This window comes from Pelobates fuscus, chromosome 5 (genome assembly GCF_036172605.1).
Source record: "Pelobates fuscus isolate aPelFus1 chromosome 5, aPelFus1.pri, whole genome shotgun sequence".
Taxonomy (NCBI): domain Eukaryota; kingdom Metazoa; phylum Chordata; class Amphibia; order Anura; family Pelobatidae; genus Pelobates; species Pelobates fuscus.
Window position 1 is genome coordinate 254,525,811 of NC_086321.1, and position 17,254 is coordinate 254,543,064.

The following is a 17,254-nucleotide window of genomic DNA, read 5'->3' on the forward strand; positions in this document are numbered from 1 at the left end:
TTACAAAGGACAATGACTGACAGAGAGCTAAAATGGAGGTACCAAGATGTGTGGATTTCTACATGTAAAGGGTTACTCCGAGCACCATAACGACTTCAGTGTTTTGAAGTGGTCATGGTGTTTGAAGTATGTCTATGTGCAGCATTTCAGTATAAAAGCTGCACACACAGATATATCCAGTTAAGGTGCCATAAGTCCAGCTCCAGCAGCATCTTTAGCCAACCTGAAACAAAATAATTCCGGACTGATGAATGACAATGGCTGTAAATATTTATTTACACTCGGCTAATGCTCTCATCCAATGAATGAGCTGCTGGATGTGAATTTGCTTTTTACAAGCTCTGCAGTAGCTGGATGCGTTAAAGTCGCCATTGTGGCACCCTTAGCACCAAATAGGAAAAAGGTAAAAGGGCAAACTTTTGCAAAACATTGTGTCTCATTACTAGTGGGTACGGCGCCATGGTATTCTAGGCATCATAACCACTTTAGCCTTTTACTTTTATTTTTCCCCACAAACAAATTACATTTTTGTTAAATAAACACAAAAGATGATTGTACATTATTATTTTTAGGACTGTGAGTGGTGAAAAAGAAATATGATTGCTCCCATCATGTGGGAGACAAAAATCATGCAACAGAAGTTCTGCGAAAAGAAGAACAGGAACACCGAATGAACAAAACACTGATTGGAAACTGACTGCATTTATTTATTTTTTATTACCTTGATGGTCAAACAGAGAATTTGCTGCTGTGGCTTTGTTGGATGGTGCCCCTGTAATGGGCTTCAAGTATGACCTGTATCCTTTCAATATGGAAGCCATGAAACGTAGGAATGCTTCCTGGACTTCCATTTCTAATTCCTTCATTTTTCTTTGCCAAGTGAAGTCTGCTTCAATCGGTGTCACCTCTAGTGCGGACTCTTCCTCGCTCTTTCGATGGGATTCTAAATATAATAAATGTCAGCATTGCTAAATACGTATAGTTATACAAAATAACTTACATTGTTGGCACTAGCCTACCTGAAAGGAGCTGTTTGTGAAGCTTTCTTAGGACTGTGAGGAGGTTTTTTGCTGGTTTCTTTGGAAGCTGCTTCCAGTTAACACTTCTCTTATCCTCTGACCTGCGCCAAAAAGCAAACGTCAAGTGGTATAGTTTTGTGTAAACACGAAAGTAATTAAATTTAAGGTAGCCACTACCATTTTGATCATGGAAAACCAAGGATACAGTTAGAAAAATACAAGAGCATACAGTAAGTAAAGCAGATAAACACAGCACTGCTTTTCTGATCTATATTCTGATCTACATTAAAAGCAAAAAACAAAAATAAAAAAAACCTCAACTACTAGTATTTCACACAAAGTCAAATAAGCTTGATACATTCCAGAAACCTGTCAAATGTTAGTGGACATGGCTTACAAACATGGTAAACCTTTTTTATTTTTAAAGGAGGAAAAAAACTTAAAGGATTACTATAGGCACCCAGACCAATTCATCTAATTGAAGTGATCAGGGTATCCCTGTCCCCCTTAACCCTGCAATGTAAAACATTGCAGTTTCAGAGGAACTGCACTGTTTTATTGCAGGGTTAAGACTGCCTCTGGTGTTGTGCCTCAGACAGCCACTAGAGGTCCTCCATGCATTTACACAAAGTTTAACACCATGAAACAATGCTGGACATCCTCACACTTTGCATGAGGAAGTGCAGTCTTCAAATCCCCATAGGAAAGCATTAATTCAATGCTCACAACACATGCGCATTCGTTTCTCCCAATTGGTTAGAAGAAGCAGAGACGGAACCAGCGCCAAGAGACCTTTTTTTTAACCCTGTCCTCAACCGGGAGGAGTGCCTTATGGCTTACCGACACTTTTGTATGCCTAACGTTATAGTGTTCTTTTATTACTAAATTATAAGCGAAAAGGAAAAGATTGTTTTTACATTTTTTTATTTAGTCTTTTTTGAGATGGAAGACTGATTCCACAATAAGAGTAAGCCATAGTGATTCAATGAAAAGTGAATTCTATAACTTAAATCTAAACATATGTTTTCACTACAACATTGCTAACAAATCCCCCCCAAAAATTAAAAAAAATGATATATATATATATATATATATATATATATCCCTATTAGAATATTCTTCAATGCATATCTTGTGTTGCATAAAGTTATAACTCTTAGCACAAAGTTGAGACTTCATGAATACCATTTTCTAAGGATCTGGAAGGCACAGCAAGCCTTTTCATTCAATACATGGCTGAATGGGAAAACTTAAAAGAGATTAAGGCAATATTCATAAAATGGAAAGGCTGGGGTGCGAAAAAATAAAGTCTTATGATCATACAAGTATAAAAACAATAAGTGTGTGTGTGTGTATATATGTGTGTATATATATATATATATATATATATATATATATATATAAATAAAAGTAGAATATACCTTGCACACCGGCTTCAAACTTGCCAAACCGGGTGCAATACCAGGGCTTGAATATCCAAATGGTAAAATAGATCAACGTTTCAGTCCATCTTGTGGACTTTCATCAGGATCATGGTGAAAGTCCACAAGATGGACTAAAACGCTGATCTATTTTAAGAAACTGGAATAAAAGTTTAATTTTATTGGAAATCCGTGAGTGCAGCCATACTACTTTACCATTATGTATGTATGTGTGTGTGTGTGTATATATATATATATATATATATATATATATATGTATATATATATATATATATATATATAAAACAAAGTTCTACTTTAATAATGTAGTTATGAATTTAGTTACATATCAAGCCAAACAAGGATGTTTGACATTGTTTAAGAAGAGAACATTGCCCTTACTGTGCTACGCAAGCAACTCTCATTGTGACTAATTATAGTAACTATGCAGTATAGGCCAAGACAATGAATTAACACAAATCTGTCATATTGTAACACACTCACGTGTAAACCATGCTCGTATCCAGGTCGATACACACAACATCCTGGGGCGGGTCACATATATCAAAGTATCGAGAGTCCACCCCAACAATAAAGGGTATTGGAGCATTCAGCAATTCGGCCAGAGACAGTGGGCAGAGAGGGATATATGGACACTGCCACTGGAAAGGAAAGATCATCTGGAGGACAAGAGATCGTCTAGATGTTTAAATTGGTAGGTTTCAAAGTAACAAGTGTAATTTCATTGAAATGTTTTATATATTAAACTTTGTAAAACAATTTATTTTGTACAGACACTTTTTAAACAATAATAATTCTTTCAACAAGGACAACACGTAAGGACATATTGTTCCAGAAAATTTCTACAATGAATGGTATAATGTATGTATAAACATTACACAGCAGTGTTGGTGGTTAAATGGCACATAGGAGATAAGCAAAAGGAAGGATGTTAATCTTCAAGGAAATCATCTGCTACAAGAGCTAATTAACTGTAAGAAGCATGTGTAAAAAAAAAACAAAAAAAAAAACTAAGAAAACTTTTGTGGCGTACTTGAGAAAAAAAACTGCAAACCTTAAACCGAAATAATGCACCTGGAGCAATTTTGGGCTACAATTTTCAATAATCCTATGGCAATTATCCAGAATTCACATTTTAGAGCATGAAGGTCCACACATACCTAATGCTGAAGAGTGGTAATTCTTGCCACCTTAATATTGCCTTTGAAGGGTTACTGCAAGCAACCATGACCACTTTAGTGATTTGAAGCGGTTATGGTATGTGGAGTCTGTATGGGCAGTGCTTCACAATGAAACGGTGCACATACTGAGATGAACTTATTTGCTGTCAGTGGTGTAACTCCGCCTCAGTCAGCATCATTGGGGTGTCATCAGCCCAGGACTAGAGTTCAGTCAATTCTGTGCATATGCTTATGCAGAGACTTATAATTATTGGCTGACATGTGCCAGCTGACACGGTCTGCCAATGAATGGCCTGCACGATCGTCATCCAGCTCTGCTGATTCTAAATATACACCACAGCCAGTCATAGAGGAGACTGGCGCCCCGCAGGATCAGGATATTTCTAGCATCATAACCACTACAAATTGCTCTTCAGTTATGGCAACAGAGACAGCCTAATGGCTCCAGAGATCAATAAAACAGACTGTGTAATCAACATATTTGAAAATGTCATTATCTGTACATTTATGGCTGAAATACTTAAATATATATTTATAGCTTGGTCCCCAACTGTTCTTGATTTATACAGCCTCCCTTGGTAAACTCATCAGCTCCTTTGGTTTCCAATATCACTTCTACGCAGATGACACGCAAATCTATCTGTCCTCCCCTGATCTCTCCCAGCCCCTCTTAACTAGTGTCTCTGACTGCCTCTCTGCTACCCACTTCCTTAAACTCAACTTGTCCAAAACAGAACTTCTGGTCTCCCCTCTCCCCCTTTAAGTGTTGCTACTCCCGTCTCTGTCTCCCTCCACGTTAATGGTGCTACCATCAGCTCCACCATGCAGGCTCGCTGCCTAGGTGTTCTCTTTGACTCAGACCTCTCCTTCACCCCTCTTGTCCAGTCGATCACCAAATCTTGCCGCTTCCATCTTAAAAACATTGCATGCATCCGCCCCTACTTAACGCCAGATGCGGCTAAGGTGCTGGTCCATGCCACTGTCCTCTCTTGCTTTGACTACTACAATCCGCTTCTCTGTGGTCTTACGTGATCCCAACTTGCCGCATTGCAGTCTATAATGAATGCGGCGGTGAGGCTTATCTTCTTGTCCGCCCTCACCCAGCTGTTAGTCCCTGCATTGGATTCCCATAAGATATAGGGCTCAATATAAAATTCAGTTTTTTGCTTTCAAATCTCTACATAATGCTGCTCCCACCTATCTATCCTTCCTAATACACAAGTATGTCGCGTCTATCCTCTGTTCGTACTCCCACCTCTGATGCTCGCCTTCAAGATTTCTCTAGGGCTGCACCACTCCTGTGGAACTCCCTTACCTTCTCCGTCAGATGCTCACCCAGTCTCCACTCCTTCAAAAAAATCATTAAAATCTCACTTTTTCACAAAAGCGTTTCAATTAAACTGCTAATGGCTCCAATAAAAACACACACTATGTCTTCATTGAGTACTATTCTACTTCCCTAATGCTTCCCTTACCTTTTGTGTCATTTTACCCCACTCCCTCTAGCATGTAAGCTCATTGAGCAGGGACCTGAACCCGTCTGTTCCTGTGTGTTCAACTTGTCTGATTACAATTACATGTTTATTAGTCCACCCATTGTAAAGCGCTATGGAATTTGTTGGTGCTATATAAAGATAATAATAATAGCATCAAATGTGCAGTGACCTGGACCATTGTTGGGATGGCGTTTAGAATTCTTACATGATTGCTTGGTAGTCATTACCAAACCTCTATTAAATATTTTATTGAATATACAGTTAAATATGAACTGTTACCTCTAGGAATTCTAATATTTTATTTATGCAATATTCAACATATATGTATAAAATCAAATGTTGAAATCCACAACTCTTCATCTGCTAATGTGCACCTCTATCTTGGCTACCCATGAATTAATGCTATAAGTGCTGCCCCTTGCACTTGGCAGTCAGAACAAAGAAACCAATAAAAGGATTAAATGAAACAATGTTTATATTTATTCTATTCATTTGCAATGTTTGCCCTGACTTTGCATTGTCTGAACTGGATCATTATGTAATTATTTAAATCTCTAATATAATATACAAAATAAACCAAGCAGCTCATGAAAAACATTAAATGTTATAGGTAAATTTCAATGTTTTATTTTTTTTACATTAGAGCCTTCCTTAAATGCATGAAGGGCCTTGGGCAATAAATGATTAAAGAGATGATGTAATTTGCCAAATCTTTAAAACAATAAAAAGTTAATAGAAAATGGAGCATCAATGGAGTAATTTTCAGAATAGTGACCATTCCCCTTTAATTATGCATATTTATATCACACCAAGTATTTTTAGACAAGTAGCACAGCATATTTAAAGTCAAGGTTTTCCTGGGACATGTTTAGCTAACCTGTGAAATGCAAATGTGCATCATAAAAGGATTAATAGTGCTATCTTACAACTTAACAAAAGCGCAGGCACTTTACATGTTTACAAGCTCTGCCGCAGGGTGTAATCAAAGCACAAAGAACAAAGGAATGCGTAAGTATGAATTGTGCCAAGGCCTTACAATTGCATGCAAAAAATGTGAGTATATACAAGCAGCTAAGGAAGATATACGTTTTATCCTTACAGCAACAACGGCTTCTGCTACTCCAGTCAGCACAGCAGGTCTCAGTGAATGCAGCAGAATCTTGCTCTCAATGAGGACAAACAGCAACAAAGTTGCACAGTTTTCAGGTCCCAGACTCAAAAGCAATGTGCTAAAAGCTGCACCACTAAAAAGGGGGAAAACAGAGCCAAACAAAATTAATTCTGTATTAATAACCAGGAACAATGCAGACATACAATGGCAACTTTATTAACACCATCTATTGTAAATCGTTTAAAACAGCAAACAGACCAGGCCAACATCCAGAAATCTGTCACCCATTACAGTCAATACTAACCATGGTATAACTTTACTACATACATTGAAAAGAAAAAAAAAACATGCAAAATTAAGCCTTGTTTTCAAACTCCCACTGCTCCTGGGCAGAAACAATAACTATCAGCCACAATAAAAACTTAAAGTTTTTAGTATCACTCAAATTGCCATTCAGGTGTAAGCTCACCTGGCACGTCAAGGCAAACCTCTTAGGTAATTCCTACATTAATAGTTCCCCTTGCTGTTCTCTAATGAGAGAGAGGGGTATTATTCTAAACCCTTACATACTGGCACCCACCCTTTGACATGTCAAGTGAGCTTACACTTAAGGGACACTGTAGGCACCCAGACCACTTCAGCTCATTTAAGTGGTCTGGGTGCATTGTCTCTTTTGCACTTAGTGCTTCAATGTAAAACATTGCTGCTCTAAGTCTGCCCTCTGAGGCTGTCTACCAAACAGCCACTGAAGGGCTTCCAGAATCCAAACGGACTTTTGGTCCGTTAACGGACGCTGGATGTCCTTACAGACCTCCAGCATCAGATTTTCCTCATAGGAAAGCATTGAATAATGCTCTCCTATGGGGAAGTATAATGCACGGCGGGGGAGGAGCGTGGGTGGAACCTGACCCAGTGCCGAGGGACATCGGTGCTGTATTCAGGTAAGTGGCTGAAGGAGTTTTTACCCCTTCAGCCCCGCAGGAGATGGGGCGCGAGGGAAGGGGACCTGTAAACCCTATAGTGCCAGGAAAATGTCATTGTTTTCCTGGCACCATAGGATCCCTTTAAATGGGCATTAAAGTGATACTAAAAACTGTCCAGTTATTTAAATGTGCATAGAGATTTCTGATAGTGCACAAGTAACTTTTTGTACTTTTCTTTTATTGTATGCATTGAAAAAGAATAGTTATTTTTTTTTACTCCAATCAGGATAGTTTTAACTACTAGTTAATACCAATGTTGAGTTAAGTCAGGTACCTTGTGACTTGATATTTTAGTAGTCACAATTTTAAATGCTGACTACCACATCAACTGCTACAGACCACCATTTATGCCCAAATTACTATTTGAGTGAACACTTATTAACAGTTGCTGGAGAAATTATATTCATCACAGAGACAAGACACACATGGTAACAACACTAAAAAAAATGTGTTTTTTTAATGTATGGTCATACATATGGGAGCCACAAGTTCAAAAATATAGGTAAACCCTCTTAGGATGAAAGGAGTTTTCCTGGCTCACTTATAGAACTTCAGTCCATAATTGAATCATACAGCTACGAGGAATAGTATTACTGAAATATTTAAAGTCAATAATGTTATTAATACAAATGACAAGTTTAAATTAACATTTTGCTACAGCAATAAAAAAAATAAAAATAAAAAGGATGGTAAACATAAAAGAATGAAGAACTACCTCAAAGGCAAAGGGGTTGCCACGGGTTGTGAAACCATCAAGGTGTCATGTGCAGACAGCTGCAGAGAGAGATGAAAAGAGCAAAGGATTAAATAACAAGCTGCACACAGAAAGACCCATATGACAAGGAAGCGATTAATCCTCTGCCAATCCCCACATGTACACTCACTACACAATGTCTGCAGATTCCTGTAAATGCATACACAAAGGAAGGTTACAGTCATAAAAATACTGCACTCACAGGACTAAAAAAATAAATAAAACATTATCAAAAAATCTGTCATTCATCATCTCTAGCACCTAGAGTAGAGTATGCCTCATGGCATCCCCACAAATGCAAGTTATTTATTACAAAAAAACAGATAAAGGTCCAGATAATGGTAAAACTAACCAAAATGTTTTCTCTTGGGATATAAGTTTTACCAGGTGTAGCGGATTTTAACTCACTGTTGTTACAATGCTCTTTAAGTTTCTGTGCTATGTTTACATAATCATTCACTCTTACCTGTGCTCCCTTCTTTGTTATTCCTGAAAATATGATGATTCACAAAAATATGAAAAAGTTGACTTCATAACTTAAAGGAACACTCTAAGCATCATAACCACTACAACGCACGGTAGTGGTTATGATGACAGGAATATCCCTTGGGCCCCTTTGCTGTAATTTGTGAAAACTGTTTACAAAGCTTTGACTTCTTACCTGGGGCCCCTGATTCCTGCTTCCACTACTTATGAAGCATTGTGATTGGATCAGGCTACCACTTCTGATGATGTCAGCAGACTGCTTGTTTTTCTGAGGCAAACAGCATGCAGAGCTACAGCTTCAGGTTAGAATACAAGTAAGATTTTGCTATATTTATGGAGGCATGAGGGATCCAGGGGGGCTAGATGGTGGTTTTAACACTATAGGGTCAGGAATACATGTTTGTGTTCCTGACCCTAGTGTTCCTTTAAGTTTGAAATTTGAATTCCAGAAAATTCTTAACTAACTCTGTAGCTGGATACATTTGTAGAAGCAGCATTTTTTCCTCTGTACAGTTTTTGAAATGACCAATCATCGGTCAGTTAAATATTTAAAGGGTTATTACGAGTGTGTTTCTATTAGGGAAAAAAACAAAAAACTTGAAGTAAGAATGAACAGCAGATTAGGGACAGCTGTACAATAACATTATTCTGGTCTATTTATGTATATGATGCCAACACTTTCTACACTGCGGTGACAATAAGAAAAGTGTGTCCTACTGACACACTTCTAATTTGAATGGCTTCAGAGGACACAAGCTACATATTGTACTACACAGAAGAAAATAAAGGTTATTTACCTGAACCTGGATTCTTGGCCTCTGGGGAGATGGGAAAGGCACATTATGCATGAAGTGTGATATGTATCTGCAAAGATAAATAAATTAAAAAGGAAATTAACTATGTGTATTTCCATAATATGAATGTAATGAATCAACATACAAATAATTGTTTTACAAAAAAAAAAAATGCTGTTTCTCCTTTAAGAAAACATCCTCTCTATAAAATGCCCTACGTTTGACGTTTCTGTATTTACTACTAATGCCAAGTAACTCATGAGACGACATATATGGTACAAGCTAATAAAAGCAGCTGGATTAAGGTGAGGACTTGTACTGTCTGCATCCAAACTGGTAAACTTATTGCAGTATAACCTATGTAAGGAACATGTAATGATGAGTCTAGCGCCCCTTTAACAGGTCATCAACATAACCACTACAGTCCAACCTGAGAAACACAGATTGGCTGGAAATCTGGGCTAACCTTCCCTCAGCATTCTTAGACATCCTGTCTTCCAGGATGGACGAAATTGTCATTAATAACGCAGAAGTGTATCGTAGGGCCAAGATGAGGCAGTCCACATGTGCGGTGCAGAACCCTAGTTTAGTTCAAATTATTTGTAAACTGTTTGATATTCGACTAGAGGACATAGTGAGATCACTCTAGGCAACCTTTCCACTGCAGCGAGTTGTAGTGGTTATACTGCTTAGAGGTTTGCCAGTGTTCTAGAATACTAAAATATGTATTCCACATATAAAACAGTATGTTCAACCAATTGGAACCTAAATGTGGCAATCACCCCTCCTACACATCTTGTGACAGAGTATACAGACTCTGTCAGATAAGTATATGCAGAAAAGGTAAGCATAGATTTCTATTACGATATTTGATCTCTGACTATTCCACATATAAACAAATCATAAAATAACGTAAAACCAGACATTCCTGGGAATTTAGTTCAGATTCCACAGTGAAAGTGCACAAACCCTCTGTCTGACACTCAGTAATGCCAAGTAAAGGCTATCATTAAAACCAAGAAACCATATGTGATAGAAATGTGAAAAGTCATTAGTGGCGTTTGAAGGAGTGAAAATTCCAAAAATGTTATAAAAGCTGAACTTTAACCATAAACTGTTTATAGTAAGAGAGAAGGTTTCAAACAACAGATTATTAAAGGGATAATATCAGTGCCAGGAATACAAAGCTCTAGTCCTGGCACTATAGCTCCCTTTGCCTCTCCCCTCTCTCGTCAACGTTAATCAAGGGTTAAAAACCTTTTATTTACTGATCTTATCCCAGTGCCGATGTCTCTCGGAGCTGGGTTGCAACTCTGCTTCCTCTGACAAGTGGGCGCTAATGCGCATGCATTAGACCTCGCCATGGGAAAGAATTGAATCAATGCTTTATCTTATTAACCCCTCCCCTTTGCAAATGTCAAGTCTACACATGCATGTTTTATGGCAATTATTCCACCTATAGGCCCCACCCTTTTTTGTAATCAGACACTCTCCCTGACAGTCGCACACTGACAGACATACACTCACTGAAAGACACACAATCTCACTGGCAGAAATACTCTCACTGGCATAAACACTGACACACTCAATGTCACACAATCTTACTGATTTGAAACACACACCGATAGAAACACTCACAGATTAATTTTATTTCTTGTTTCATTTAAAAACAGTGGCTCTTCAGTTACTCACTGCACCCTCACGCACTGTTTAGTGATGCTGCGATCGGAGTGACGTCATATCTCTGCTCCCAGCATCACCACAGAGGGAGTGCAAGGGACCAATGATTAACTGCAAGATCAGCGCTCCCTCAACGCCACCTGGCTCCTAGATCCCCAGTATATTTCAGCAGAGCAGGCCCCTGCTGTCGAAATGAGCAGGTGACTAATCTGCCTTTCTTAACAAGTCGGCAACCTCCTGGGATCCCTGTGGAAGACCATTAGCTTGCCCTCTCGTGGTGCCCACCACCTTCTGGCACCTGCCCCTAATCGGCCCTGGGTGAGCCAACATAACATGGTTTTATATTGTCATTTAATTTCAATATTTTTCATTTTATAAAATGAGAGTCTTAAAATTATATATAACAAATAATACAGCTGTTTGCTCATGCACTTATGAGCAGCACTCGAATTAGACTGCGTTCTAGTTAATAAATTCTAAATGTATGCCGTCAGACAGCCACTAGTGGCTTCACAATAAAATAAATTAAACTACTGAATCTATTTGACCACCAGCATAAGCATGCAGACTATTGGTATATGTTCAGTGCTTCTCTAGAATATCGTAGATTGCTGTGATTGCCACACTTATGTGTTATGCTACCTTTGTCCAGCGCCAAGCTTGCTCAACCCCACTGACCTCTCCACCTCCCTGATAGAAAAGTATTGGGAAACTAATGTGCATGCATTCAAGCTTCCCCACAGGAAAGCATTCAAATAATGCTTTTCTCTGAGAGCTTCTGCATCACGTGACCTCGTAAAACTGGGTCAGTGCAGTGGAATCCCCACTAGAGGTGGACTTAACATTGCAATGTAAATATTGCGTTTAAAAAAAAAAAAAAAAAAAACCTGCAATGTTTTACATTGCAGGGTTCAAAGGACAGGGACGATGCACCCATCTGATCTGGGTGAATCTACTGTATCAACATGTCTACAATATTTGAAACACCCACTTCGAACTTTAAATAATATTAATATATTATTTTTGTTTTGGCCTGTCTTTTACGAAAATGTAATTACTGGTAGAAAAATTATTATATAACATACAAGGAACTGTCATAGCTATCCAAAGGATCACACCAGACTTAAAAATTTAAAGTAGAAACATTTCACATATAGTACAAATTAGTTTTTAAACAGTAACAGTGAGAGGACTCAAAGTTATTTTAGCCAAATCAGATACTATGGCACTGCCTGCTACAGAATCCAAGGTCAGTCAAAAAATAGTTTTGTTTCATTAATTATCTCAAGTTTGAAAAATGCAATGTATTTTGTGGGTGGAAAAAAAAGTTTTACAACTGCTATAAAAAGAAAAATTATCAAGATGCAGATAACTGCTGGCCTAATGTTGACCTTAACATTGTTAGTGTTTCTTTAAATAATGTTTATGCTATTATAGGATTGCAACCTTGGATGAATCATAAGCATTTTTTTCACAGAACATGACAACGAATGTCGAGTCTGGCCCTAAAGCGGTCAAGTAATCCTCTATATAACATCTACTTGTTAAAAGACATTTACTTAGCAAAATCCTGAAAAAAATATTATATATATATTTATCCTAAAGTACTGAAAAGCTATATAGGGACTGTCATCACGAGCAGATCATCAGCTTACTTATAATTACACACAAGAACAAATGCAACATGTATTAAATGGTGTAAGCAAACAATATTAGAAACACTGTTCTTCCTACTTACTTCTCAATGGGAAGTGTATTTGGACCGGACACGGACAGCTTGTAGATGAACACAAGGAATTTGCGGAAGGTCTCAAAGAAAGGCCAGTGTGAGAGCAGGCAGATGCATTTGTTGGTATTGATGGCCTTGGAGGTCAGTACTTTTTTCTCTACAGCAGATATCAGCCCCAATTGCATCATTTGTTTTTCAGACAACATTTCACGAGGGTACGGCTCATAGAATTGAATAGCAGCACCGTAAACCTTTAATAAGAAATAACATTTATTGCGAGCTGCGAAAACTTCTATAGAGCGTTAAGTGAGGTAGGATACATCTGGAAAATGTATATTTAGCCATCTGTCTGACACAGCTGCTCCCTCCCAATATAGTTTCTCTAAGTGCTAGGTTAATATCAAGGTATAATCTCGTGAGACCCCTAGTGAGACTTCATGGGATCTTTTCTTAATTTTATTGGAAGCTTAATTTTTTTTGGAATAGTATTCTGGAGTAGCTTCTCTTTTGCAACTGAGCATAATAATTCTGTCATAGGGGCATTCATTTGCATAGCACATGATCATTAAAGTACCAAGGTGGTCATTCATTTGCATGTCATGCGCAGAAATGCACTAGCCAGAGGAAAGTGAAGAATTTCCAGTGTGCAATACAGTGGAATTACCAAATCTATTTTTAAAAATAAAATAATACAGAATTGTCATTTGAATCTTTGCCATTCAGCGAAAAGGGACAGTTTAACCCCTTAAGGACACATGACATGTGCGACATGTCATGATTCCCTTTTATTCCAGAAGTTTGGTCCTTAAGGGGTTAAGCACTATTACCATTACACATAGGGGGTGCAGTCTTCCCGACTATCTGGGAAACCAGATAACTGCCAAAACACTCCAACATTATTTGACTCCTTACAGTGAATGGGTGCATTGGGGCTCCTGGCACCATAACCACTACAGGTAGTTATGGTGCTTTGTGTCCCTTTGGAGTTCATTAAAGAAAAACAAACATTTTATAAATTAATTCTGCTTTCCAGGAAATCCTTTTAACATTTTAGCGTTCACTGTGTTTTTGACATTCATTTAAACTTACAAAAGCTCAGAAAATGAAACAATTTAAAAAATATATAAATTTCTTCACAAAAAAAGATTCTAAGATAAATATGAACTATTTAAAGATCAGAATTCAAGCTAAATATACAATACTACTCCATACATATCAAGTCTGCTTCAATGCTGCAACGTGTTTGAATATTGAAAGTAGCTCAAATTCATTTTCTGCTTGAACATGTACATAGCATCTTATATTGCAAAGTACAAAAAATAAAAAACAACATACATTAACAGTTCCATGTATCATGCAACGCTCATTTAGTCCCAAAACTGCAGTAGTTTAAAATTAGGACACAGGATTTTCTGTACTAGTACAAAAACAATTAACTCAACCTAAAATGGTAACTGCATCGCCTAGAAACGTACAGCTACAGAATTTTGATAATGATTAGCAGAATTACAAAACAGTTTAAAGCAACTTCCTGTGAGGCAGTTTTGGTTTAAAAAAATAAAAAAAATACAAATAAAAAAAATATATATATATATATATATCTTTTTTTATTGTTTGCATAAACTACAATAACTTTTAAAATAATTAAACATTGAGCACTAATTGTATTGTGTAGAAATTTCGTTTTATGACTCATTTCAAATACATGCCGTTCCAAACACCACAGAATGTCTAAGAAGAAAGATGTTTACTTCTGAACACTGATTTTGAGAACAGATTTAAAAGATGCACAAAAACTTTTCATTTGAAACCAGTTGCTCAATCTTGGTTTTCCATTGTTGAAAACAGCTTCTCCAGGAGCCAATACTCATCCCCTATATTTAACAAACCTATTTGTAAGGTTTTAAAATTAAAGGGACACTCCAGGCACCCAGACCACTTCTGCCCATTGGAGTGGTCTGGGTGCCAACTCCCACTACTCCTAACCCTGCTAGTGTAATTATTGCAGTTTTCTATAAACTGCAATAATTACCTTGCAGGGTTAAGTCCTCCCCTAGTGGCTGTCTACTAGACAGCCACTAGAGGGATCTTCCTGGATTATAGCACAGATTATCTGTACTAGAGCATCGCTGGACGTGCTCACGCTGTGTGAGGACCTCCAGCGTCGCTCTTTTTCCCATAGGAAAGCATTGAAAATCATTTTCAATGGTTTCCTATGGAGAACGCTAATGCGCATGCGCATTAGGTCTCCCCAGCCGGTAGGCGGGATCAGTCTCGCCCACCGGCCGACTGAGTCAGTAGGAGGAGCGGCGCGGAGGCGGAGACAGCGACGAGGGACATCGTCGCTGCCTCAGGTAAGTGACTGAAGGGGTTTTCACCCCTTCAGTAACCGGGGATTGGGGGGTGGGAGGGAGAGGGAACCTGCAGTGCCAGGAAAACGGATTGTTTTCCTGGCATTGGAGATTCCCTTTAATTGTTGAACTCAACATCTATTTATCATGCATGGGGATGTCTCCATCTTGATTCCCGGTCAATCATTCTAAGATACGTCTTTTGTACCTGGCAGTCAGCATAAAGAAAGTGTAGAGAGAGAAAAATATTTCTATTTCTCCTTTTCTTTTCTTTACAGTGCATGCCCTGGTCATACCTGGACTGTAATGTAATTTGCTAAAGCTCAAAATATATTTATAAAGACAACAGGCAGAAATCAGTGCTCTACCCAAAGGGAGAACATTACTATAGATATACATCAATATTGGTTACTATAGTATTCGCATCAGTCTTCTTTTAATACAAAGTAATTTAATACAAGTACATTTTCTTTGGATTGCATAAACCTCAATATTACAATATTATGTGCAGGCAGCTTACCTTCTCAGCTGTGGAGGCTGTAAGGACGAAAGTGGAGAAAACTGGAAGAGGTTGTTTGTTTTGGGGATCCCAACATTCTATAGTAGCCCCCATTGGCAAGCAAAAGAGAGGCACAGATTCAGAGAGTGGGAATGACTTATAATCTTCCTCAGGGTATCTAAAGATCAAACCTAGAAGAGGAAGTCCAAATATAAATGGCTATATCATTTAACATGATAATATCCTAAAATCTCTGGTCAAAAACATAGAAAGTCCCTCTAAATAGACTGTACTCATTGGAATTGACATGGTAATGAAATAACTAGGGCTTCGCACAGAAGTTGGATTCAAATAGCATAAATCACTTTCTGCACATTTATTTCTTATGGAGCTCTGACACACAGCTACTTATAAAAGACACAGTAAAGGATGCCAAGACCGGTGCTAAATCACAATATTTAGCCAGATGGATAACATTGTAGCAAATATTGTTTGAGATTTTAACTAAACAATTATGTCCAAGAATCAAGTTTCGTACATTATTTAGATCCTATTTACCAAGACAGGAGATAACTAGTGGCCCATTTTCTACATTCATGCATTTATTTAATTAATCTACACTTACCGTATACTATCAATATTTATTTTTGTCTTACCATGTATTACTCTCTACGAATGTCCCTAACCACTCCAAATCTTTATTGTTGGGGATAGAAATTTAACAAAGCGGTATTTTTTCACAATATAGTCACCTAAATTACTTTAGCTAAATAAAGCAGTTTTAGTGTATAGATCATTCCCCTGCAATTTCACTGCTCAATTCACGGTCATTTAGGAGTTAAATCACTTTGTTTCTGTTTATGCAGCCCTAGCCACACCTCCCCTGGCTATGATTGACAGAGCCTGCATGAAAACAAAACTGGTTTCACTTTCAAACAGATGTAATTTACCTTAAATAATTGTATCTCAATCTCTAAATTGAACTTTAATCACATACAGGAGGCTCTTGCAGGGTCTAGCAAGCTATTAACATAGCAGGGGATAAGAAAATCTTAATTAAACAGAACTTGCAATAAAGAAAGTCTAAATAGGGCTCTCTTTACAGGAAGTGTTTATGGAAGGCTGTGCAAGTCACATGCAGGGAGGTGTGACTAGGGTTCATAAACAAAGGGCTTTAACTCCTAAATGGCAAAGGATTGAGCAGTGAGGCTGCATGTTCGATACACCAAAACTGCTTCATTAAGCTAAAGTTGTTCAGGTGACTATAGAGTCCCTTTAACTTCAAATTCCAGTCACTTCTATTTGTCTCAGCTTGCCTGATAAAGTTCCCCTAAGGTTAAGTCAATCAAACTGAAAACTCCATTAAGAGAAAGAGGTCTCTACCATTTTTTCAACAGACCTCATTGTGGCAGTGAGATTGGACTAAGGTTTAGGATTAATGACCATCCATAAATTTGCGCTATCCAGGATAACGGTTTATACAGTTACAATTTAACTTGCTCATTTAGTCAAAATTGCATTACACCTTTTAGCTAGCAAAGGATTAGTGACATTTAAACAGATGAGCAATATATGTAAAAAAACTAATTTCACAGAGTAGATGGACTGTACTTAAGCAATTAAAAGGCAGCACTGTCTTGTTTTCAAATATTTCTTTAAAATAATAATATAGATCGATTAAGAGACCCTTTATTCACATTTCATGATGACATTTTATATACTATTATAC

At 37.7% G+C, this 17,254-nt stretch overlaps 1 protein-coding gene across 3 annotated transcripts in view; it reads right to left on the minus strand.

The window, feature by feature from the left end:
• DENND4C (DENN domain containing 4C) overlaps positions 1-17,254 on the minus strand; it is a 100,671-nt gene that overhangs the window by 25,737 nt on the left and 57,680 nt on the right. For all 3 annotated transcript variants that reach the window (XM_063455233.1, XM_063455234.1, XM_063455232.1), the window contains exons 5-12: positions 15,547-15,716; positions 12,685-12,926; positions 9,270-9,336; positions 7,948-8,006; positions 6,238-6,382; positions 2,945-3,120; positions 1,020-1,120; positions 722-943 (exon numbers count right to left, since the gene is read on the minus strand). In XM_063455233.1, the coding sequence (XP_063311303.1) occupies positions 722-943; positions 1,020-1,120; positions 2,945-3,120; positions 6,238-6,382; positions 7,948-8,006; positions 9,270-9,336; positions 12,685-12,926; positions 15,547-15,716 (1,182 nt within the window). The remainder of the gene's footprint in view (positions 1-721; positions 944-1,019; positions 1,121-2,944; positions 3,121-6,237; positions 6,383-7,947; positions 8,007-9,269; positions 9,337-12,684; positions 12,927-15,546; positions 15,717-17,254) is intronic.